The sequence below is a fragment of the Equus quagga genome, chromosome 14 (assembly GCF_021613505.1).
Source record: "Equus quagga isolate Etosha38 chromosome 14, UCLA_HA_Equagga_1.0, whole genome shotgun sequence".
Taxonomy (NCBI): Eukaryota; Metazoa; Chordata; class Mammalia; order Perissodactyla; family Equidae; genus Equus; species Equus quagga.
In genome coordinates this window covers 27761538-27787595 of record NC_060280.1, presented here as the reverse complement: position 1 = coordinate 27787595, position 26058 = coordinate 27761538, and the positions used below count along the sequence as shown (strand labels likewise).

The following is a 26058-nucleotide window of genomic DNA, read 5'->3' as shown; positions in this document are numbered from 1 at the left end:
GCAAATACTGTATGTTATCACTTATGTGGGATCTAAAAAGCCAAACTCATAGAAACAGAGAGTAGAATGATGGTTACCATGGCCTGGAGGGTGGGAGAAATTGGGAGATATTAGTCAAAGGGTACAAACTTCCAGTTATAAGATGAATAAATTATGGGGGTCCAATGTACAGCTTGGTGATTGTAGCTAATAATACTGTGTTACATACTTGAAAGTTGCTAAGAGAGAAGAACTTAAATGTTCTCACCATAAAAAAGAAATGGCAATTTTGTAATGATGGAAGTGTTAGCTAATGGTATGGTGGTAATCACATTGTAATATGTAAGTGTATCAAGTCAACACGTTGTATACCTTGAACTTACACAATGTTATATGTCAGTTACATCTCAATTTAGCTGGAAAAAACAGAGAGATATAAAAAACTAGTGACAGTACTTCATAGTCATTTGAGTTTTGACAAGGGTGTCAAGACCATTCAATGAAGGAAAGAAGAGTCTTCCAACAAATGTTGCTGAGACAACTGAATATCCACATGCAAAAGAATGAAGTGGGACTTCTACCTCACACCATTTATAAAAATTAATTCGCAGTGAATCTAAGACCTAGATGTAAGAACTAAAACTATAAAACTAAAAACTATAAAAATAAGTGATTTTTCCTTCTTTGCCTCAGCAATTACATCCTAGGAATTTATTCTAAGTATATAAATAGATATCTAGGAAAATATTTGTCTACATGCATGATAATTACAATAGGATGAAAAACTGAAAGCAACTAAAATGTTTAAAAATAAAACATTCATTAATTTTAAGTAATTTAAATATAATATAAATGTTTAATAAATATATAAAATATATTATGTAACATTGGTTTTATATAAATTAAATACAATATAATATAAAATATAATAGATAATTTATGATATATCCAAATGATGTCATATGCTCTAATTCATTTTTAAATTATGTTGTAGATTATTTAATGACATGGAAAATGTTAACACTGTATTAACTGATTAAGGTGGATCTTAAATAATATGTAAGATATAGTCTTAAATTTGTTTTTGAAGTCTGTTTTATAAATATATGTTCACATAAGTCATCAAGATACTTAGAAGTGGTTATCTCTAGATAGTGAGATTATCTCTGATTTTTGCACAAAAAAATGATTTGCATATATTCCTCCAACCCCATAAAATTTTCTTTCCTCTGTTCTAACTCTTCTTTATACACAATGTGCAGTTCAAAATCCACGTTAGTTTCTGTTGCTGTCTCTGGAGTAGCCTGGCGTTTGTGTCTTCTGTGCCCCATCTACCATTCAGAAATGACTAAGCTGTGATGCTTCCCTTGGAAGCATATTTTAGTCTGTGCTGTAGTTACTCCTTGGCAACTCCTTACCACTTGGTTTCAACTTACACGTATTACTTATATATCTTTTATTTTATTAGGTGTAGTGTTTTCATATTACATATTTTAATATAATTTATATATTATTTAACTGTATATAAAGCTAAGCAATGGGCAAAATATCATTCTGCAGCAGTTAACATTTTTTCCATTGATGTGCATAATGAAGTATCCCCAGATTTTGTAAATAAGTATGATTGGTATATATTTTAAATGATGAGCGTAAAGTGGACCAGAACACAGCTGCCCAGAATTATAAATCAAAGTCAATTATTAGTGTAAAAGACAAGGGAAATTAATTAATATATTCTGTAGTTCATCTATAAACCTCATCAGTAACTCTCTTCAGTTTCCTCCCCTTTGGTTAAACTATTAATAAGTAACAAAGGTGTGTGAATTTCACCTCTACTGCCTTCCCATAATCAAAAGTAGAAACCTTAATGATAAGTGAAATTAGGGAAAACCAAGAAGCAGAAGAGAATTTTTGAAAGCCCCTAAATTAGCCATAAACTAGATTTATTTCCTACAGAATTGCAAGTTCTCACCCAAGATTTGAGCCTTCCTGAGTGTCTGTGCTCTCCCATACTGTAACACACCTTACTGTTCTCTGCTGCCTTTGTCCTAATTCAGTCTCTTACTAATGCATTCCTTCTCAAACCTTTCCTTCATGCATCTTGGACTTCTATTCAATAGTGAACAAATCCCTTATTTCCTCAACATTAAAAAACGTTATAAAACATTTCAAACAGATAGCAAAATACAAAGAAAATATATTATAAATGTTCATGTATCCATTACTTAAGATTAGCAAATAGTGTAACATTTTGTTAGATGCAGATAAATTTTTTAAAGAAATCAAGATACAGATATAGTTAAATCCCCTGGTACCCCTCACCTGTTCCATTCCTGCTTTTCTTGTTCCCCTCTACCCTAGAGACAGCCACTATTCTGAAGATAGTGTCTTTCCTTTCTGATCATGTGTTCAATATTTTTTAAAATTCACATAACTATGTATTCATAAATAATATATAATATTGTGTACTTTTAAATAAATTGTATACAGTGGCATCATCCTGTGCTTGTTCTGCAACTTAATATTTTTAATGAACGCATTATGTTTTTGAAATTTAGTCAAATATATATAATTGTAATTGTTTCATTTTAACTTCTGTATTCTATGCCATTTTATAAACTGCAGTTGATTTATGTATTCTTCTATTGAAAGACATTTGAGTGGTTTCTAATATTTTACTGTTAAAACAATGTTCCTGTGGACATTTTTGTACATGTTTTCGTATACACATGGGTCTACACCTAGAGGTGAAATTACTGAGTCATAGAGTATGTACATCTACCTTAATGAAGTACTGCCAAAGAGATTGTACCAGTGTATACTCTCCAGCAGTATTAAGGTGTTCCCATGTTCCCACATCCTCCTCAGTACATAGTATTAGCAGACATTTTAATTTTGCCAATTGATGAGGATAAAATGGTATTTTCTATTTGCATTTCCCTAATCACTAGTGAACTTGAGTGTTTTTCATCATTCCTGTTTTTTCTGCTGTGGATTGCTTATTCATAGCCTTCATCATTTTTCTATTATTTTTTTTCCCTTACCTTACCTCTTTTGCCCCCCTCCACAACCACCTGGTAACTTTCCGATCTATTGCCCTCTGGTAACCACCAATCTATTCTCTGTGTCTATGTGTTTGTTTGTTATTGTTGTTGTTTTATCTTCTACATAGTGGTGAAATTATACATTTGGCTTTCTCCATCTGACTTATTTCACTTAGCATAACCCTCAAAGTCCATCAAAGTTTTCAGAGACGGCAAGATTTCATCTTTTTTATGGTTTGGTAGTATTCCTCTGTGTGTATGTATGTATACCACATCTTGTTTATCCATCCATCCATCCACTGATAGGCACTTAGGTTGTTTCCTCTTGGCTATTGTGAATAATGCTGCAGTGATCATAGGGATGCATAATATCTTCTCAAATTAATGTCTTCATGTTCTTTGGATAAAGAATAACTAGATCATATAGTAGTCCTAGTTTTAATTTTTGGGGGAATCTCCTTACTGTCTTCCATAGTGCCTGCACCAGTTTACATTCCCACCAGCACTGTATGAGGGTTCCCTTTTCTCCACATCTTCTCCAACACTTGTTATTTCTTGTCTTTTTAATAGTAACCATTCTGATGGTGTGAGGTGGTATCTCATTGTGTTTTTTTTTTTTTTCTTCTTCTCTCCAAAGCCCCCCACTACATAGTTGTATATTCTAGTTGTAAGTGCCTCTGGTCATGCTATGCAGGATGCCGCCTCAGCGTGGCCTGATGAGCAGTGCTGAATCCGTACCCAGGATCCAAACCAGCGAAACCCTGGACCCCCAAAGCAGAGCACACAAATTTAACCACTCCACCATGGGACCGGCCCCTCATTGTGGTTTTGATTTGCATTTCCCTGATAAATTAGTGATATTGAACATCTTTTCACGTGCCTGTTGGCCATCTATATCATCTTTGGAAAAGTGTCTGTTCAGAACTTCTGCCCATCTTTTAATCCTGATTTCAAAACTTACTACTAAGCCACAGTAATCCAAAACACTGTGGGACTGACATAAGGATAGACATATAGATCAGTGGAATAGAACTGAGAGTCCAGAAGTAAAACCACACATACATAGTCAGGTGATTTTCTACAAGAGATACAATAGTCTTTTCAACAAATGGCACTGGGACAACTGTGTATACACATGCAGCAGGAAGAAGTTGGACCCTTACCTCTCACTATATATCAAAATTAGCTCAAAATGGATCACAGACCTAAATGTAAGAGCTAAAACTATAAAACTCTTAGAGGAAACATGGGAACAAATCTTCAGGACCTTGGATTTAGCAATGGATTCTTAGATGAGATGACAAAAGCACAAACGACAAAAAGAAAAATAGCTAAATTAGACTTCGTCAAAATTAAAACTTTTGTGCATCAAAGAACTCTATCAAGAAAGTGAAAAGACAACCTATAGAATTGGAGAAAATACTTACAAATCATATATCTGATAAGGATCTAGTATCCAGAATGTATAATGAACTCTTACAACTCAACAACAAAAAGGCTAGCCTAATTAGAAAATGAGCAGAGGGCTTGGATAGACATTTCTCCAGAGATATATAAATGGTCAATAAGCACATGAAAAGATGCTTAGCATCATTAATCATTAGGGAAATTATGGAAATGCTAATCAAAACCACAGTGAGAGACCACTTCAGTCAACTAGGATGACAATAGTAAAAATAAAATAAAATGAATAGCATAGACTTCTATAGCATATTTGTGGTAGAGCTGATACCCTTTTTCTTTCATTTTAAAAAAGATACATACTCTGTTGGTTACCAAAATACCAAAGAAAATTTGAAAAATACAGAGAAGCCCAAAAATAAAATTAAAATAACTCTAATTCCACTATGCAGCCATAAACCACTCTTATTGTCATTTTGGCATATTCTCCTAATCTTTCCTATGCATGTATTACATATACATGCTTCAAAATTGGTGTCATTTTGTTTACTAAGGACTTTTCTTTTTTTCACATAAAATACATTATGAACTAGTCCTGCCTTTAAATATTACTTGAAAATGTGATTTTAATGACCACATAGTATTTGATTAATTTGCTGTAAATTTTCTTGTCCCTTTTTGTCTACTTTTATAAATCTGTCGTAAAGATTCTTTTATACAAATCTTTGTACACTTCCTCGATCACTTCCTTAGGATACTTTTTAAAAAGTTCATTCCTTGGTCAAAAACAAAGATTTTAATACTTTCCATACAGACTTATTACTTTCCAGAAAGATTATATCAATTTATAGTCCTAAAAGCAGTGTATGAGAGTATACCTGTTTCCTTGCACCCTTATCAAAACTGTTTTATAATTAAATAAATATACCTGCGTAAGCAACCATTTGAATGAATGTATAATATTGTTAATTTAATATTTTAATTTTTTGCTTACTGATAAGTTGAATGTTTTCATTTCGTGTTATTTAAACAACTCTTCTGACCAGTTACAAGTTGAAGAAAAGGATGGATCATTAAAAGAACAAGACAGCTAATGCTGAAGACAGTAATGATACATTAGTAGAGTTGGAACCTATGTTTTATACCAAGCAAACTGACGTCCAGTGTAATTTATTCAGGTACTATTTTAGATACTCTTAGATACTATTTTAGACATGGAGGATATAGTATGTTAGCAAACATTTTTATTTTGAGCCTTTCATAATTTAACGAAGGTTTATGGATGCCTTCTATGTGCCATTTACTGGAGACACAATAGTGAACAATATCCACATGGCCTCTGTCCCCTTGAAGGAGGATAAAAATATAAAAATAGCCTTATTCATTGACTCTTACTTGCCATACATTGTGCTGACCTCATTACATATATTATTTCCTTTAATATTAAAATATTTGGAAACTGAATTTTGGAGACATGCATATATCTGATCAAAGCTGTTCACATCAACTGAAATACTACCATGCTTTATAAAAGGCCTTTCAGTATAGAAAGTGTGGTGCATTTGTGGTAAGCATAGAGTGAACATACATGCACGTATACACACAAATTCTCATTCCATTTAAGTATTGTGAGATTTTCAGTCTTTAGAATCTTGGTAGTGATGAGTTTAAAAGGCTAAGGATGATGATAAAGCTGATTCCCACTTAGGGGTAAAATTTATTTGTCCTGCTTCTATGAAATTAGAGCCAAGAATCATCTGTGTTAGGCCATTAATGCCCTTTCAGTTTAGCTCTGTTTGCACTTTCTGTGTGAAGGCTGTAGCGCTATCACACAAAACGTTAGGGGCTCTTGCCAGCAGAGACTGTGTGAGCAGTCCACAGATATTGTGGAAGGAGCCCCATGGAACTTTACTGCTTGCTGCCAGAGAGAGCCATCCCCCATCTTCATAGATTTCCTGTAAGCCAGGGAGTTTTCTAAGACGTCAAAATTTAACAGAGAGAAATTGGAATGTTTTCACCAAATGGACAGCTTTTAATATCTGAGTAAACCTCTATAACTCTTTAAAGAAAATTGTCATAATTGTAGGTACCGTTAAACTTTGGAATAAGAAAGTAGAAACTTAATTTTTCTTATAATTTTAGATCTATTACTTAGAAAGTTATTTGAGACACAGTCTTCTACAACTACAGTCTTACCAAGTGAGGGAAAAATGTTTAGTTGTAACTTTGGTAGAAGGGGAATTATTATCATTGCTGCTGAGAAATGGATCCTCTCTTTCTTGACCTTCCTTCCTTCCTGAGTGTCCTTGGCTAATGTTTTCTCTGTGATTCAGATACTGCTGAGCCCAGCAGAGGTTGGTGCTGGAATTGACTCAGTGTGGACATGTGGGTGTTTCTAATAAGAAAAGCCAAATTCTTTTTTCATAGACTCTGTGCTTGAAAGCTTTGATATTCTGAATAACAATACACCCAAAAAAGCACAATTTGACTACTGTATTACAATTTAAAAAGATCCTGCTTTACATGTTTAGCTCAAAAGCAACTTTTATTAAGTGTAAAGACCAAAATTTCTGTGACACTGATCGTTAATATAATTTTAGAAAATATTTATGATCTTCAATCTAATTTAGAGTGCAACCCAAAGACTTTTAAAACCTACTGGATTGATTTATTAGGAAAACCAAAATAATCAAAATGATAAATTAGTCTTAGATGACCTTTGGTAAATATTGATTTCAGTAGTTAAGAACTGAACCATTCTCTTAATAAAAATTGTGACTAATGTAATTCTTAAGTACTTTCAAATGCACTCGGGCATCGTTTCCTCCAGAAGATCTTCCTTAAACCTCCACGTTTGTCCAGGTGCCTCTCTTCTAGCTCCTTGTATAATCGAAATTATCCTATTACATGCTTGTCTTCATCACTTGGCCAAATTCTTCATGGTTATCTACTCAAATACACACGTAAACACAGACTCAACCCTTAGCGTAGTTCTTGGCACAGAGTAGGTTCTCAAGAAATATTTTATTGAATTGAACTGTTGAATAATTACTTTATTATTATGCTTATCACAAGTTTCTTTTTGTCATAGTATTCCAAATCACATAGAAAATTTAGGTGCAAAGAAGTTTAGCTGTCACGTGGGAGTAAACCATAGGTGTAAGATTGTTCCTGTCAGAAGTTGTCTTGAGGCTGGAAAGGGTCAGACCATGTTCAGTGCAACCACCAGTTGTAGTTCAGAAGAGAGCAATGGAAACATCTAAGGACATCAGACTATGTCCTTTCTGCTAATTGTCCTGTATATCCAAGAAATGTATATTAACTCTTCCTTAAAGTTTTAATGTAATACGGAACTTTAAGATTGCCAACATCAAGGATATTGCTTCCTCAACTAAAACTAAAGCTTTATATTCTTCGTGCTAAATACTTTCTGGCATTTAAATACTTTAATGTTGAGCCAGCCCCGGTGGCCTAGTGGTTAAGTTTGGCGCGCTCCGCTTCAGCGGCCTGGGTTCAGTTCTTGGACATGGACCTACACCACTTGTCTGTCAGTGGCCGTGCTGTGGCAGTGGCCTATATTCAGAAAGAGGAAGATTGGCAACAGATGTTAGCTCAAGGCGAATCTTCCTCAGCAAAAACAAAAAGTACTTTAACGTCAAAAATGCACACAAAAGATGTCATTTAAATAACAAAGCTAAAAATGAATATGGGGAAATTCTAGGTCTAAATTGGAATGCCAAAACTTCGTCTGTCTGCAGAGGTTCTATTTACTGTCTGATATGTATGTTTTTCTGGTTTACATGCCTAAGGATGTGGACTTCTGCCCTAGTTTCTCCCAGAAGCCTTTCGGGTTCCTCCATCAGGCCTTTTTGCCCTCCAGCTCTCCTTGCTTCTAGCTGTGTAACTGTGCCCGTCATCACTACCTCTAGGTCATCAGGACCACAGCAAAGGAAGAGCATCTCTGCTGTTGGGGTGGTACCGTTGGTGAGCAGAAATCTGCTATTTAATTAAGCAGGAGGCACACCCTTCAGTCCTGTGGTGGAGTGAAAACAGGGATGGTGATGAAACTTCACCTTTGAGTAATCTAGGACCTTCTTTTTACTGGGCAAAAATTCCTATGAGCTATCTTAGATTATTTTGATTAAAATGTTATTTAAATATGCACAAACAAGACTAGGTAAAAACTTACACTTATAGCTTTTATACAAGTATAAAACCAAGCAAAATTTTCATTTAAACACAGACAAATCTATAAAATCAATAAAATTCAAATTGGCAAAAAGAATTAAATATGATAGCTGATAATAATTAGTTGAACCTAAATTGCTATTTGGAATGTGAATTGTACTGTCTCTAGGCTCTTTTGATTTCTCACTGTCTATACTACCATATGCCTATAATGGCTTTTTTTCTCTCACCACCATTTTCAGCTCTGTTAATATAGCATTCACTGATGTCATTTGATCTCCATGTGTTGCAGCTATGTCATTTACATTTTAAGTTTAAGATTATTTTAAGTTCAAGATCTATTCTTATTAACCTAGGACCATTAGAATAAAGCTACTTGGCACATTGATCATAAACACAAGCATAAGCACAGAAATCCCAAAGCAGTATTCCAATAAAAGATAATCATCCATATAATCCTGGATCAAGTTGTGTCATTTAAAGTTATTTATTAAAATGAAAACAAAAAAATTTAAATTTCCACACAGAATTTATGGACTGCAAAGATTATGTAATTATATCCTCAGCTTCTGCTTTAAGGAAAACTACTCATTATTTTTGCCTATACAACATATATTTGAGAACAAAAGAGATTTCCTAAAGGCAGTATACTGAAGCCAGTAGATCTTGGCTTGCGTATTGGCTTGAGTCTCTGGAAGTATACTGCTTTAAGCTTGCCTGGGCAAGCCAGTCACCTTTATCACATAATTTTACTTGATTGCTGATTCTGGTGGGTTTATTAGAAATGAACACTAATGTTTAGCAGTAGGGTGAGATGGAAAATAATGAATGGCTGGGGGACTAAATTCATATATATTTTAAAAATAGTCAAACTGATGCATATTAAAACTTTCAAATCAAATATTTGTGGAGTCTGTGAAGCTTCTTGAAAAATTCTGGATTCCCTGGAACATAGAGATAAAACATGGTCACTAAGTAAACAAACAGCAGCAGCAACAACAAATCCTGGAGAGAGAGAGGAATTTCATTTCCAGAATTGCCACATTATATAATTTTAAATGTCCAGTTTTTAACAAAAAAAATAGGAGACATGTAAAGAAATAGGAAAGTATAGTGCATGCACAGGAAGAAAAGGAGTCAATAGTAACTGACCCCATGGAAGCCCATACATCAAATTTATTAGACGAAGATTTTAAATCACCTAGTTTTTAATATGTTAAAAAGAGCTAAAGGAAAGCATGAGAAGAATGTCCCAACCAAAGAGAGAGTATCAACAAAGAGATAGAAATTATAAAAAGGAGGCAAATAGAAATTCTGGAGTTGAAAAATACAGTAACTGAAATAAAAATGCACTAGAAGCATTTGGCATCAAAGATGGGCTGGCAGACGAAAGAATCCGTGAACTTAAAGATCAAATGATTGAGGTTATCCATTCTGAGAAAGGAGTAGTTAATTTAAAGTCTGATTTAAAAGACAGTGCAATAATTGTAAAAGCAATAATTATAAAACATTGTTGATGGGTTTATAATGTATAAAGATATATTTGTATGACAATAATAGCATAGAGGAGGGAGAGAATACAGCTGTATAGGAGCAATGTTTTTGTATACTGTTCAAATTGTTTGCATTAATCCAAACGAGCGTAGTTTAAGTTAAGATCTTGATTGTAATCCCCAGGCAACCACTAACAAAACAACTCCAAAAAATATATGAAAAGAAACAAGGGAATTAACATTATACACTAGAAAATATCTATTTTACAGACCTCATGGGGAGATACTATTAATATCTCTTTATACAAGGAAATTGAGGCTTAGAGGTGTTATACTGCTTACGTTCATAATAAAATCAAGGCTCAAAACCAAGTCGTCACCAAAATCCCTTACTATAGATCCTATAAGGAAAATAGATGAAATTCTTGGGTAGAACATAGAAATGGTTAAGCTTTGTTATTTTAATAACCATCTTTTACAAGTACCATACTCTTTTGACTCCATCAAATCAGGAATTTAAAGCTCAAGAAGGTTCAGTGTTTTCCCAAAGTGACATTGCTAGTGAGTGGTAGAATTGGGATTTGAATGCAAGTTTCTGTGGCTTAAGGCTTTCTATTGGACCATGCGGCTTTGGGGTTGCAACCTAAAAATTTAGCACACTCACAACAGATGATGCATGCTAGTAAATAACTCAAGAGGACAACACTTGATAGAAAGGCAGTAGTGAATTTTCTTTTCCTGGCTTGTAATTCACAGATAGAAACTTTGTTTTCTTTTTCACAGAACCTGAAGTAACTCAGTGCTTTTAAATAAAAGTTGTAAGTATAAAATTAGGTGATGTGTTTCTACTTTTATTTTATTATTATTGGACAGATTCGACCATGTGTTAAGATATTTACAGTGATACAAATACAGCCAAGTACTTGCTTTGATCTCTTTAAATTTGTAAAAACTGTTTTTCTCTTTGCATCCTGGTTAAGTACAGATTGAAGTCTTCTCAGAAAGATAAACAAATGCAGGCAGGCAATCAGTTTTCTTCCATCAGCAAAGGAGGACTGCAGAACTTCATGATTCAGTTTTAAGATAGCTTATATTTATCACCATCTTGATATTTATATCCGTCACTTTTCCAGAACAAAGACTATTTTAGAATGCCCGTTGCTCCTGAAAAAAGAAGAGTTTGCTTTTCTAGGCTGCATTAAGGAAACTGAAGAGAGTTCAGCATAACTCTGTGACTGCAAGACCTGTACCCTTCCTGGATCTAAATAAGGAGGCTACTGTTTACAGTTCTCGCTTTAGGGGAAATTTCATCAAATGCTTAGAAAAATGACACATTTTCTTTCTCTGAACTCGTAATTCATCATAGTTTTCTTCCTCAAACAAGTTCAAACAAGAAATTTACAGTTTCCTGTAAAATAAGTGTTTGGTGGAACATCCTAGAGTTCTGTTTTTGAATTTGTTTAGGATAGCCCAATTTTTTTTTACTGTTTTGAGTATTTACTATTATGAGCTTGGGTTCCAAACTCAACTGATTTTAGAGATCAAGTTGATCACATGAGTATAGAGGGCAGGGGTAATATATAAGGGAATGTGTGGTCTATGGGTAACTGAAAAGAACATGGCTGCTTAAAGGCATTCAAATTCAGTTTTTTCAAAAACGCTGCTAGACCATTAGAACGTATGGCTGAACCAAGGCCTCATGGTTTCTCAATTTAGATTTTACAGACTTCTTCCCCTAGCAATTTGTATGAAATAAAAAGAAAAGTTTGACTGTGTCTCAAATGTGCATTTGGATGAGTTACCTACCAAGTTTTTGCGTAGTGGAGACCACCAAGGAGCTAATCCTGCCAGATTAACTCATGTTTGTACAAACCTTGAAAGAATGCTTCTCCTGCCCTTTCTAAGCATATATGTGAATTCTGGTGTATCACTGATTCGAAATTTTTGGCTCTTCACACAGCTCTCTACGTGAATTGAAGTTTTTGCACATCTGCTCATTTGAAATTGAATAAGCAAGAGTCCTTAGAGAACATCTTGTGCCTTGCTCGTATAAATGCTAGATAGGGCTCAGAGGCATCTTCACCATGCATGCCCTTGTCAAACGTTTACAGTTATGACACTTATATCATTGATGGTAAGTTTTAAGTAGTTGTTATCTGACTTTAAATTTATAAGAAAGACATGTAGGGGGACCGGCCCCATCGCTGAGTGGTTAAGTTCGCACACTCTGCTTCAGTGGCCCAGGGTTTCGCCAGTTCGGATCCTGGGCACAGACATGGCACCGCTCATCAGGCCACGCTGAGGCAGCGTCCCGCATGCCACAACTAGAGGCACCCACAACTAAAAATACACAACTATGTACTGAGGGGCTTTGGGGAGAAAAAGGAAAAATTTTTTTTAAGTCTTAAAAAATTTCTACATGTAGAAATACATGTAGCTTTTGGATTATATTTATGATTCAACTTTGAAATAAAAATTGTCTACTTCAAGCTTTTAGATCTGTTTGACTGAAGAGAACAAGCAATAGTAAGGCAAGCTATTGAATTATTATTACTTGCCATTAATTATCTATATGAATCAAGCTTTTCTCTTATAATGCAACCAAAAGAAATAATTTAGATAATAGAGCTGATATAAGCTATAGTTATCATCCATAACCCTTTAGTAAGGAGTCTCTTAATTTCAAATAATAAAGACTCAGTGTTTCTTGAGCAAAACAAGAATTTGTTGGCTCAGGTAAACAAATCACAGAAAGGACAAGGTGGTGCTTGCTCAGGAACCACCCGATCCAAGGACATTCTCTGTCTCTCTCCTCTGCCCCCTATTCCCAGCTTCACTCTGCCTATTTCCCATCACTGCTTTTCCTTGTGAGTTGGTTTAAGTCCCTCCTATTGCAGATAGGCTTTCTCTACTTGGTGGGAAGAATAGCCACTTGGTGGGATGAATAGGCCATTTTGGACTCATCTTTCATCTTCCATCCCAGGATTGACCTACTTTAGGTCAAGTGCCCTCCTCTGCCCAGTAACTGTGGGCAAAAGGGCAGAAGTATGATGTTCTGTCTTGCATACCAGCTTGGCCTGCAAGTTCAGCCCTGTGGCCAAGAGAGCGGGATCTGTCACTAGAGGGAGAGAAAATATGTGTGAAGTTTTATGTCCTGAGAGTCCACATAAAAAGATGCCGCTACTAAAAAGGTTTGAAAACTACTGCATTAGATAGAGTTTTGTGAAGTTAGTTTCTTCTCTAGCTTGTACAGAATTTTACTAATGCTACATAACGTCTTCAGGCTTACTTAGTCGTGGGACTCAAGTTGGGCTCATTCATTTTTTTTTTAGCATGTGAATTCTGATTGGTGTATTGTTTGTTGAACAGATACTTATTAAGCACTACCAGTATAGCAAACCCTGTAACTCAGCACAGAAGACACAGTGGTAAACAGACAGACATGGTCCCTCCCTTCATGGAACTTAACAAACCAAAAGGAGAGACAGACAAATAGGCATCACCAGTGCGAGATTATATTTCATGATTCGGAGGTATGAAGCAAAAGACAAGAGGGAGGTCCAGAATAGATAATGATTAAGAGAAGATCTTAAGGATGAGTACGAATTAGCCAGACCAAGAAGGAGAGGGGAGAGAGTAGTCAACAAAGAGGGAAAGCCTGTGTGAAAGCTCAGAGGCAAGAGAGAAATACTGGAGGAAACAAAAGATGTGCGTCGGGGGGACAGTGTGCTGTGGAAGGAGAATAGGAGTAATGAGTGAAGAAGCTGGAGAGGTCAGCTAAGTCCAGATCATACAGTCACGAAATCATGAATTTTATTTTGTTTTTCTTTATCCTAAATGTAACAGGTAGTCAGTGAACACTGTTGAGCAGTCAAGTAAAATATGCAATTGAGAAACTTCCTCCCAGCTGCAGAAGAGCAGTTGGAGAAGAGAATGGTTCGGTCTAAGAGGCAGTTTGATACAAAGGTGTGAAAGTCAGAGGAGGGGAATAGTGTCTGGTCAAAATCTAAGTTAAATAATTATGTATTTTTTACTGGAGTAAGACTGACCCAATTAGGATAAATTAAATGCCTGATTCTCTCATTTTCTCTCAATGTTTCTTCAGCGCCTTCCCTCTCGTGCAGTTGGGGCCTGCTTTTGTAGCTCCCGCCTTTCTTGGTTCCGTTCATTTCAGTGATCATTTACTGCAGGCTTTCTCTGCTAAGGTTAGAGATAAAGGGAAGAAGCAAGTGCTGCCTGCTCTCAAGGAACTGATGGTCCCTTGGAGAAATCAGACATATATATGTATGTACATATAAATGGTTCCAGTATGCAATTTAGAAACATCCTAACTGCAGTATGGAAATGGGTTGGCAGGAGGGACAGCTGGTTGCAGAGCAATAGGAGATTGCTGCAGTAATCTAGATGAGACAGCTACTAAGTGCTATGATAGACAGTGATAAATACTTTGTGTGATAAGTACTGTGATGCAGGAGTTTGTAAAAAGCGTTTTCAAGCTCTCTTCTTTGGTTCCCAGTATTTTTTTCTGTGTGGGGGGACAACTTATTTTCTAATTATTGGCTTTTTAGTCAAAGTCCATATAAATATTTATGTATTCTACATTCTAATCACAAACCATATTGAGACAGTTCTACCCAGAATTTCTTTGAACTTCATCTCTAGGCACCATCACTGGTTCAAACGACTGCAGTTAACTTGAGGCATGGGGCTGGAGCCAATCATAGGATAATCATCCACTTCCTGTGCTTTGAATTCCAATCATTTCTTAATTTTCATACCTCCTGCATTAACTCTGCACACTGGCAATAATGCACCTGGGCCAGAAGGCCTCCAGCTATCTCATTCTTACCCACCAGAAAAATTGATACGTGTGCAGGTTAATGAATACAGCCCCCCTGCAAAGGTGATAATTAAAATTCAGGAGATTCTGGGTGTTGAATAGGGTGAAAGAAATATTTTAAGGTTAATCTCTGTCTGCTGGAAGAGGCTTCCAACCACGTGGCCCACCTCCCACCTAATGTAGTTTCATGAAGCCTCCCTTGGGTTACTGAAGCCTTTACTGTGTTTGGTACATGATGTCTAATAGAACATCTCTCTTACCTGGAATGTCTTGGGTGTAACTTGCCTGTCAGCCAACTCATTCAGTGCATATTTGTTGCTGTGTTAAACTCCAGAGTAGAGCAACCATTTATATATTCTTTACATATTTTTGAGCATCTGCTGTCTGCCAGGCACTGTGCCTGACTAGGACTCAATCCATGCCTTGTAGTAATACCCATACAGCATACAGAAGATTGTGGAATCACTATGGAGGAACTGGTTGTCAGTTTTGTAAAGCATTTGGAACATGGTAAGCCATTAGTAAATGTTAGTTGCCTGTGTTAGCCATCATTATTACTGTCTGACTGGGAGAGAAGAGGGGGCAGGACGTTCCAGGCTAAGAGACTAAGTGAATGGCATTTTCCAAAATGGCTCAGTCTGGTTGGGGTGTAGAGTACAGTGCAGACGACAGTGATGCGAGGTGGTGCTAATGAGAGGTAGTCTGGGACCAGATGATAAAGGACCTTAGATATCAGCTAAAGGATTTTGACATTTCAAAATATATCACTGTAACCATTTGACTTTTCAAAATATGCCAGTGGGAAAGTATTGGGAAAAAAAAAATTTGTGGCATCACTTTATTTTTCTGTTCTGATATTCAAGTTTTCTTTTTACAGTTTTGTGGAAAATTTCCAGCATACACTGAAGTAAGAAGAGTAGTATAATGCCCCACATGTACTTGTTACCTAGCTTTAACAATTATCAATATGTGGCCAATCTGTTGAAGATTTTTAAGCAAGGCAAGAAAGGAGACTAACATTGTGCCACTTCCATTACCTTATTTAATCTTCACAGTGTCCCTTGGAGTATGTGGTATTCCTACTCCCTGTTTACAAGTGAGAAAATCATCAAAATGATGAAGTAAGTAAGAGTTCTGAGATTCTAACCCACATCCAGCTTATCTCAGAACTCAAGTTCTTTCCCATGCTGTATCATGCTGCCTCAATAATTCTGAAGCAGAGCATGATTGTCAGTTGAAAACAGCTGCTGATCTGCCTACCTGCTATGTTGGTGCTGTTGAGGCTTCTGAGGATGGTAGACTTCCCGCCTCCAGCCACTTTTACAGGGTCAGCAGGATCTAAGTCTACATAAATGCACTTAATCAACCTAATCAACTAAAATGACTCTTTAGTCTAGTGGTACTCAAAGTGTGGTCCCCAGACCAGCAGCAAGTTGATAAAAAATAGAGGGGCCGGTTAAGTGCGCATGTTCCACTTCGGCAGCCCGGGGTTCGCCGGTTCAGATCCCGGGTGCAGGCATGGCACCACTTGGCAAAAGCCATGCTGTGGTAGGCGTCCCATGTATAAAGTAGAGGAAGATGGGCATGATGTTAGCTTAGGGCCAGTCTTCCTCAGCAAAAAGAGGATTGGCAGCAGTTAGCTCAGGGCTAATCTTCCTCAAAAAAAAAAGAAAAGAAAAGAAATTCTCAGGCCCCACCCCCCAATCTACTGAATCAGAAACTCAGAGAGTGGGATACTCATGATGCCTATGTTGCTATTTGCTGTGTTTAAATAAAGTACTCCATTGGTTTCTTACAAACACACGGTTTCAACAATCTGCAAAAGCATTTCTAAGGCAAAAATCTCATATCAGAAGAAGTCCTATGTTTCTTTTTTAACAAGTTCATGAAAAACATGTCTTAAGAGGAATTTTTATTCAGACTTAACACCAGCAGTCTCTCTGGGGATGTTACATAACTACATGTTACAATGGAAAGGAATCTTAAGGAATTTGCATGGCCCGTGTTTAAAGTACTTGATGGCGCCATCTGCTGGTTAAAGCACTACAGAATGTGCAGCTTGATTACTCAATGCTTTGGGGACAGACTCTGTTATTTCTAAAAAATCAGTTTTATAGTAAAAATTTAATGGAATAGCCAAACATGAGATATATGGAGAACTTTTTACTGTAAAACCGCCATTTAGAATTCTTAGATATCACAGCAAAACACAAGCAACAAAAGAAAACATAGCTAAATTAGACTTCATCAAAATTAAAAACTTCTGTGTCAAAGGACACTATTGAGAAAGTGAAAAAGCCCACAAAATGGGAGAATATGTTTGAAAATCATATATCTGATAAAATATATATATCCAAATACATAAATAGTATCCAAATATATAAAGAATGCTTACAACTCAACAACAAAAAGTAAAACAACCCAATTAAAAGATGAGTGAAGGGGGCCAGCCCAGTGGTGCGATGGTTAAGTTCACACATTTTGCTTCTGCGGCCCTGGGTTTGCTGGTTCGGATCCTGGGTGTGGACATGGCACCGCTTGGCAAGCCATGCTGTGGCAGGCTTCTCACATATAAAGTAGAGGAAGATGGGCATGGATGTTAGCTCAGGGCCTACCTTCCTCACCAAAAAAAGAAAAATGGTTAGACACAGACTTACCATAGAACCCAGCAATTCCTTTACTATGTATATACCCAAGAGAATTGGAAACAGGTGTTCAAACAAAAACACAAATGTTCGTAGTAGCATTATCCATAATAGCCACAAAGTAGAAACAACCCAAATGTCCATCAACTGATGATTGGATAGATAAAATATGGTATATTGATACAATGGAATATTATTCAGCCATAAAAAGAAATAAAGTACTAATATATTGATGAACCTTGAAAACATTATGCTAAGTAACAGAGGCAGGCACAAAAGGCCACATGTTATATGATTCCATTTATATGAAATGTCCAGAAGAGGCAAAGCCATAGGGATAGAAAGTAAATTATGGTTGCCAGAGGCTGGGGCAGAGGAAGAATGGGAATGAGTGGTGACTGGGTGTGAGATTTCTTTTTGGGGAGATGCACATGTCCTGGAATTAGATAGTAGTGATGGTTGTACAACACTGTGAAGGTGCTAAAAGCCACTGAATTGTACTCTTTAAAATAGTTAAAATGGTAACTTTTATTGTTGTAGTTTATTTTGTTATTCTATGTTTTTAACTCCCACACCTACTCTGTTATAAAGTGATTACAGAAGTTGACACAGCTAATAAGCAGATGAGCAAAGATCAAAATTCAACCATTTTGTCTCCAAGTTTTGTCCTATTCCGACAGCTTTTTTCAATATTGGTTACCTTTACCTTTTTCAGTTCCTATTTGTTAAAAAGATTCAACATTTTCCCAGGTGATTGTTTAAGGTATATGTTTACTCTTACAAAACAAACTGTATCTTTTGTCCATTATCAATAGATTTTAAACTGAACTTACCTTGTATGCAATAGATATTATATGTCAAAGCCTTATAATTTCTTTGTGTTTGTTTACTCCTCTTTTACAGGCTCTTGATGGAAATGTATATGATCACCTCAAGGATTATTTAATAGCCTTCAGCCGGACTGAGCTAGAGACGTGCCAAGCTGTGCAGAACACATTCCAGGTTTTATTAGAAACCTCCAGCAAGGTAAGTTACCTTAGTACAATATGTAATGTTATCCATTTTAGAATCTAAAATGTTTTTGCATACAAACAAAATGAAAGTACCAATGACATTAGGAGAATGCTTTAAAGGACAAGTTTCCTGGAAACTATATTCCTTCTAACAAAGTTCTGTTCTCCTTGATGAGTTGGCAAGAGGGAGGTGATGACACAGGCTAGCTCAGGACACCAGTCCACTGTCATGCTCGTTGCTTTTGAGAGAATGGTTTAAAGAATTTTATCTTCCACTCAGATTTTGAAGGCACTCATATGAGGGAACAACAAGGTCAGGTGTCAGTGCAAAGAGTAATAAGGGGGTACAAAGGGGACAGTAGCATTTTATAATCGAAAGAAAATGAATGGTATAATGTTTTTAAAAAATTAACCTTACCTTCTATGCTGTCATTCTTTAGTAGTAATCTTTTCATTCAAAACTGTTGAAATCCATCATCTTTACTGGCATGTCACACTGTGTATGGAGAAAATAAATGAAGTTGCTTTTCTTCAGGATCTGACAGATTAAAATTTTTTGCAGTGGAGAAACTGTCCTTTGGAAGATAAATTGTTCCTGTGATTAGTAAATGTTATTTTCCTTCTGGTAAATTCAGTGCATAGTAAATATTTCCTGACTGAATGCATGCATTTGTAAGAATATATTCATTTTATAACTGCTGTTTTAAAAGATCCAGTTCAGTTCTCTTTTTTGGCAGAGAGAGCGGGAACTGACTAATACCCTAGGAAATAGTTTGGAAGGGGATCAGGGTGTCCATCTCACAAGACAGCATCCAAAGACAGGAGAGAAAAGGGGCACAGACCCTGCTTCTGAGCTCCTCCTTATGTGCTTGTTTTTGTTTTCAGCCGTCCATACCTCCAGTTCTGTTTTTAGAAAAACATTTAAAATGTTAAGTTGATACAGAAATATAAAGATCACTAGTCTGGTGCTTTGAAATCCTGTCATATTTGTATTTTCCTATATTTTTAGCCCCCAGGATCCAATAAAAGATATAAAAGGATTGATGTATAGAAAGAAGGATGGATGGATAGATGGATAGTTATGTGAAAGCAAATATAGAAAAATGTTAATTGAAGAATCTAGGTAGTGGATATATGGGTGTTTCTATACAATTGTTTTTATTTTGATGTGTGTATCTTGGAAGTTTTCCATAAGAGAATGTTGTGGGGAAAGGCCTATAAAAGCATCTTGGCTTTATTCCTTTCATGGAATAGTTGATTTTTGACTAGTGACCAAATTATTTATATTTATTGATCCATTCAGGTTTTTTGTTTTGTTTTTAATACATTTTGGTAACATATTTTATTAGACAATTGTCCATTTCATTTATCAAATTTAATGGCATAAATTTGTGTATAAACTTGTTTGCCTCCATACGTAATTGTCTCCCTTTTTGTTTCTAATGTCTCTTATTTTGATCAGAGTTACCCGTCTATTTTATTACTCTTTTCCAAGACAAGCTTTTGCTGTACTTCTCAATGTTGTTCTTTTCTGTTTCCTTAATCTTTGCTTTGATATTCATTATTTCTTTTACTTTATTACAATTTATGTTCTTCTTTTTCAGGCTACTTTTTCTGTTAGGCCCTATGTTTTCAGTCTTTCTTATTTCAAGTAAATCCATTTAAGGCAAAAAATTTCTCCTTCTACTTTAAGTGCATTCTGTGATATGTCAGGCTTTTTTGTTGTTTCTACATTTTTCCCCCTTGTTAACCCATGAATTACTTAAAGTCAGTTTTTCCAGGTTCCATTCAATGGGAGTATGTAGTGGGGTAGCATATTTCATTTTTAATTTTATTAGAAATTGTATTGTATGATATTCATTCTAATTTTATCAGAGAGGTTCCCCTCTAACAAAATTTTTGAAAATCTCTTTTTCCAAGAATAAGTTAGGTTGGATACACCGCTTTTAGTTTATAAAACAGGTATAGGTATAGGCTTAGAAAATAACTAATATTTTACACAAAACACTTAACAATTTTCTGGAAGTTTTTAGCACATCCTCTGGTATTATCATGCTTATTTTATAGAGAGGAAAAAACTCAGGAAGTTGATGTGGCTTGCCTGAGTCACACACTCACACATAGTGTTTTCCGTGCTCTACTGCTATACTATTTAGTTCTTCAGCTTATGTATTTTTATAGAATTGAATTAAAAATGTATAAACTGATTTGGACACAGATAAGCTTTCATTTTCCTCTGCATTTACTCATATGAGTATCTTCCTCCCCAGGGATGAGGAATAAATGAGATGCTCTTACATTTAGATTGAAAGTGGTAATAATAAAAATTTAATAAGAATGGTGTAGCTGGGAGATGTGCCCTTTTGTTCCAAGGACCAGAGGAGCTCACAGCTACAAACTGTATGCCATGTGCTTTTCTGTTACAAAGAGCTTGTTATGCTGCTCTTGTTATACACTAAAAGCAACCCAGTGATCTGATCACCCAAAAAGAAATTTGAAACCCCTTACGTTTTCATTCTACTGCGTTATTACTTTGTCTTTTGGTTGGGGGGATCCATTTTTTCCCACATAGCCAAAGATATTGGGGGGTAATCCCTACTGACACACTGTAAATGTTACAGTGCTCTCTCTATCTTTCATCCCCTGAAGGAAAACAGCCAGCCCTAGGAGCTTTTGTTTGATTTTAATTATTTATGAAGCTTGCTCTTCTCCTTAATATTTTATGAAATTCTTTGTATATGTAACTGAAGCGGATGTTGCCATAGACACTTTCTGTAGGATTGTAACTCCAAAGGTAGTTCTCCTGGCCTTTATGGTTTCTTTCTGTGTGCTTGTTTTCTGTCTGCATAAGGAAACTCAATACCAATGAAGAACGTAGCTCTTTTAACAATTCAGGAAATATCAGTGTTATTCTATATTTCTTTGGAAATTGAATTGTCTAGTATTGCCATTCTTAATGCCTTGAAGACTAACCAAAAAAGTAAACAATAAAATAAAAAGAAAAACCACGTGATTGTCTTAAAAGACACAAGAAAAGTATTTGACAAAATTTAACACTCTTTTATGATTAAAAAAACATTCAGCAAACTAGGGATAAAAGGGAACTTCCTTAACATGATAAAGAGCATTTATGAAAAACCTACAGCTAGTATCCTACTCCATGGGGAAAGACTGAAGGCTTTCTCCCCTGATCTCAAGATGCTCACTTTCACCACTGCTGGTCACCATTGTACTGTAAGTCCTAGTCAGAGCAATTAGGCAGGAAGAAGAAATAGAAGTGTCCAAATTGAAAGGGAAGAAGTAAAATTATCTGTATTTGCAGGTGACGTGATTATATGTAGAAAACTCTACAGAATCCACAAAAAAAGTACTAGAGCTAGTAAATGAATTCAGCAAAAGTTGCAAGATCAAACACAAAAGTCAGTTGTGTTTCTATACTCCATCAATGAATGAGCTGAAAGAAAATTAAGAAAACAGTTCCAACTACAGTGGCATCTGAAGAATAAAATACCTAGGAATAAATTTAACCAAGGGGGTGAAAGACTGGTACGTTGACAACTACAAAACATAACTGACAGAAATTAAAGAAGACCTAAGTAAATGTAAAAAATAAATGCTTATGGATGGGAAAATTTCATATCACTAGTATTGCAATTGGATACACAGGTGTCCTTCAACAACTATTTATTGAATGGTGCTTTAGGCAAAGTCACTATGCCAGATGCTGAAGGATACATCAGTAATGAGATTTAAGGCCTGATCTCGGTTGTCACAAGAAATGACAGAGGGGAGCAGGTAGAGACTGGAGGGAAGAATTACAAGGGGGATGAGGAAACTTTCGAGAGTGAGGAATATGTTCATTATGTTGATTGTGGTGACATTTTTACAGGTGTATATAAATACGTTAAAACTTACCATATCAATAAAATTTTGCTGTCTGTCAATCATACACTAAAGTAATGCCTTTAAAGAGAGAGAGATTAGGCATATGTCCCAGAGAAGATGAAAATTTATTTTCACACAGAAATTTGCACACCAGTGTTCATAGTAGCCAAAAATTGGAAACTGCTTAAATGACCTTCAGTGAGTAAAGGATCAAATAAACTGTGGTATGTCCCTACCATGGAATACTACTGAGCAATGAAAAGGAACAAACTGTTGATACATGCAACAACTTGGATTAATTTAAAGGGAATTATGCTGAGTGAAAAAAGGCAATCTCAAAAAGATACATACTGCATGATTCCATTATATACCATTTACGAAATAACATTTACAGAGGTAGAGAACAGATTAGTGGTTGCCAGGAGTTAGGGGTGGGGAGAGTGGATGTAGCTGTTACACAGTAGCACAAGGGAGCCTTGGGGTGATGGTTAAGTGTCTTGATTGTGATGATGGATATCTGAAGCTACACATGTGATAAAATTCATAGACTCTACACCTACCCCGATGAGTGTGTGTGTAACTGGTGAAATCTAAATAAGCTTTATGCTTTGTACCAGTGTCGATTTCCTGGTTTTGATAACTTTGCAGGATGCCGACATTGGGAGGTGCACAGGACCTCTATGCAACTTCCTTCGAAATAAATTGTTGAGAAGGAGAAGACCAGTGACTAGCCAGTACCTCTGGTGTCCAGATTTTGTTTTCTCCTTTCTCCTACCCTGCCTATAAAAACAAAAAGCAGGGCTTTTTTGGAAAAGAGAATTGATTGTAGGTCAGGGGCACGAAATATATAAGACAAACCTTAAATAGTTTGTCATAATAGAAAACAAGGAAACTGAAAAAACTATGAAAAAAAAAACTGCTAGTCATGCCTCATAGAAAGCAAGGAAACTGAAAAACTATCAAAAAAACTACTAGTCATGTCAAAAATCAGGATGTGATTTTGCTAACCAAAGATGGGATAATTTTAGCATCAATAATGGTAATAACCGCAGTAGATTAAAACACATGAAATATTTTTAAATCTATGACTTCATAATAATAATTTATTAAAGCTATAACTGGTCATTCCTTGGTGGTTGCTAGGGAAACAACTCAATTTGAAAATTAGGTAATGAAGGGAAAGAATTAAGCATTTATCCTGCCTTATGCAAACTGTACCTCAAAGCACTAAATGATTGACTTGGACAGTTTCTCTTACAGAAGTATTCTAGCTAGTAAATGAAAAGGCACTGATAGAGTTCCTTGGTAGAATGATAGAAAAAAGAGAAAATCTATAGTTTTTCCCACCCCTAATGGATTTAGGCAATTATCATCATAGGCCTATTCTGTTAGTTTCCTAGGGCTGCTGTACAAATTGCCATAAACTAGATGGCTTAAAAGAATAGAAATTTATTCCCTCCAAGTTCTGGAGGCTAAAAGTCAGAAATTGGGGGGTCAGCAGGGCTGCGCTCTCGCCAAAGGCTTTAGGGGAGAATCAGCTCCTTGCCTCTTCCACGTGTTCTTTGGCTTGTGGTCACATCACTCCAGTCTGTGCCTCCATGGTCCCATTGGCTCCTCTTCTGTCTGTGTTTTCTTCTGTGTGTCTTTTATAAGGACACTTATCATTAGATTTAGGGCCCACCCAGGGAATCCAGAATGGTCTCTTTAACTCAAAATCCTTAATTACATCTGTAAAGGCCCTTTTTCCAAATGAGGTCATATTCTTAGGTTCTGGGGATTAGGACACGGGCATGTCTTTGGGGGCCACCATTCAGCCCACTACAGCTGTTAATAGCATAAAAAGAGGCAAGTCAGAGTCTCGCCTTCTCATGGAAGTAAACACCACCTTGCCAAAACAAAACAACAAAAACCTGAATGCAATCAGCATCAATTTATAGCAAATACAGGAAACTAAATACTACCAGGATGCAGTCGACCAAATTCAGACTGTGGGAAACTCTACAGAACAAAAACCCAGTTTCTTCAACAAATAAAATGGAAGGAGAGAAAAAAGAGATCGAGGAAGCAACTTGTATACGAAAAGAAACCTAAGGAACATCATCCAGTTGCACTGTGGGGGCCTTATTTTGATCCTGATTTGAAAAACTTGAAAAAATATGAAACAATCAGGGAAATTTGAACACTTACTGATTGTTTTGTATTTATTGTAAATTTTAATATAGATATGTTTTTAAACAAGTCCTTGTCTTTTAGATATCATACTATAATATTTATGGATGAAATGCTATGTTTGTAACTTGCTTCAATATTATTGGGGGTGGAAGGGGTAGGTGGGTTTATAGATGAAAGAAGATTGGCCATGAGGGGATGTTTTTGGGAGTTGGGTGATGGGCACATGGGGATTCATTACTCTGTCGTCTCTACTTTTATATGTGTTTGAAATTTTCCATAATGAAAAGTTAAAATTTTGTAAAGGTTGAAACTTCCCCCTTCCAAAAAAAGAAAAAAGATGTGTAGTTCTTGAGAGGATAGATTTGGCAACCTGAAGGATGATCCTCTTAGCTTTTTCTGCCTGGTGATTAGTGAGGCTCTCAGGGCTGTATCAAGAGCTTTCACAGCTATTCTAGCTTAAAACTGGAATCCAAGAAAAGAACAAAACACATTCCCCTTTGGAATATGTTTATTCAGCCAGCCTCCCCTGACCAAATTTCCCCTACCGCTCCTCACTCCATACCATCCCTTCCACCTGGATTAAACATCACCCTCTTTTGTGCTCTCCTAGTACCCTCCACATACTTCTGTAGTGTATTTTAATTGTGGAAGCTGTTTGGCTCTCCCGATTTCCAGACTATAAATTCCTTGAAGACACTAACTGTGTTTCTAACTAACTTTATTCATCTATATATTCCCCTGCATTTAACACTGGGCCTGGTAAGCTCTCTTAATAAATGGTTGTTGAAGGAAGGGCAGGGGCGCAATAGAGAACTGGGGTTGTCGTGGTAAACAAAGTGCGAAATACACCTCCTGCTCTCTCCGTCTCCTCAATAAGTTGCTCTCCCAGGAGCACTGTGGTGGAGCCGCAGAGCTACTTGACACTTGGTTTTCTCCTTCTTCTGCCCATCCTCTGGCAGAGGTGCCAATGAGCTGTGATACACCTCAAATGAAAGATAAGTCAAGGATAAGCAATGTAGCAAAATAGAAAATGAGTTTCTGCACAATCAAATGTTGCTGATTTCCATTCTTTCCCAGGGTATATAATGCAATGAATTCTTTTCAGGTAACTGTCTTTCTGTACTGTGTGTTTTGCTACTTTTTGTGTATCAGAATTTTGCTTCTATATAACTTCCTTTCTAGTCTGTCTTCATGGTATGCTTTAAGATGGTAATTAGAATGTAACTTCTAGAAAAGGTGTTAAGAAATACTGTAAAAATACTGTTTTGTGCTATGGGTGAGGCTATCTGGCAGCTTCCTAGTGAATGGCAGTCTCCATAAAACAGACTTTCAGAGGCCTGGGAAACTTCAGAGCTGGGAGAGATATCAGAGACTAATGTGCTTCCTGGTTTGCACCTC

The 26058-nt window shown here is 36.2% G+C and overlaps 1 protein-coding gene across 2 annotated transcripts in view; it reads left to right on the top strand.

Annotated features, from left to right (window-relative positions):
* The window catches only part of FCHSD2 (FCH and double SH3 domains 2), a 259676-nt gene that overhangs the window by 179681 nt on the left and 53937 nt on the right, over window positions 1–26058 (top strand). For both annotated transcript variants that reach the window (XM_046685615.1, XM_046685616.1), the window contains one exon: window positions 18494–18616. In XM_046685615.1, the coding sequence (XP_046541571.1) occupies window positions 18494–18616 (123 nt within the window). The remainder of the gene's footprint in view (window positions 1–18493; window positions 18617–26058) is intronic.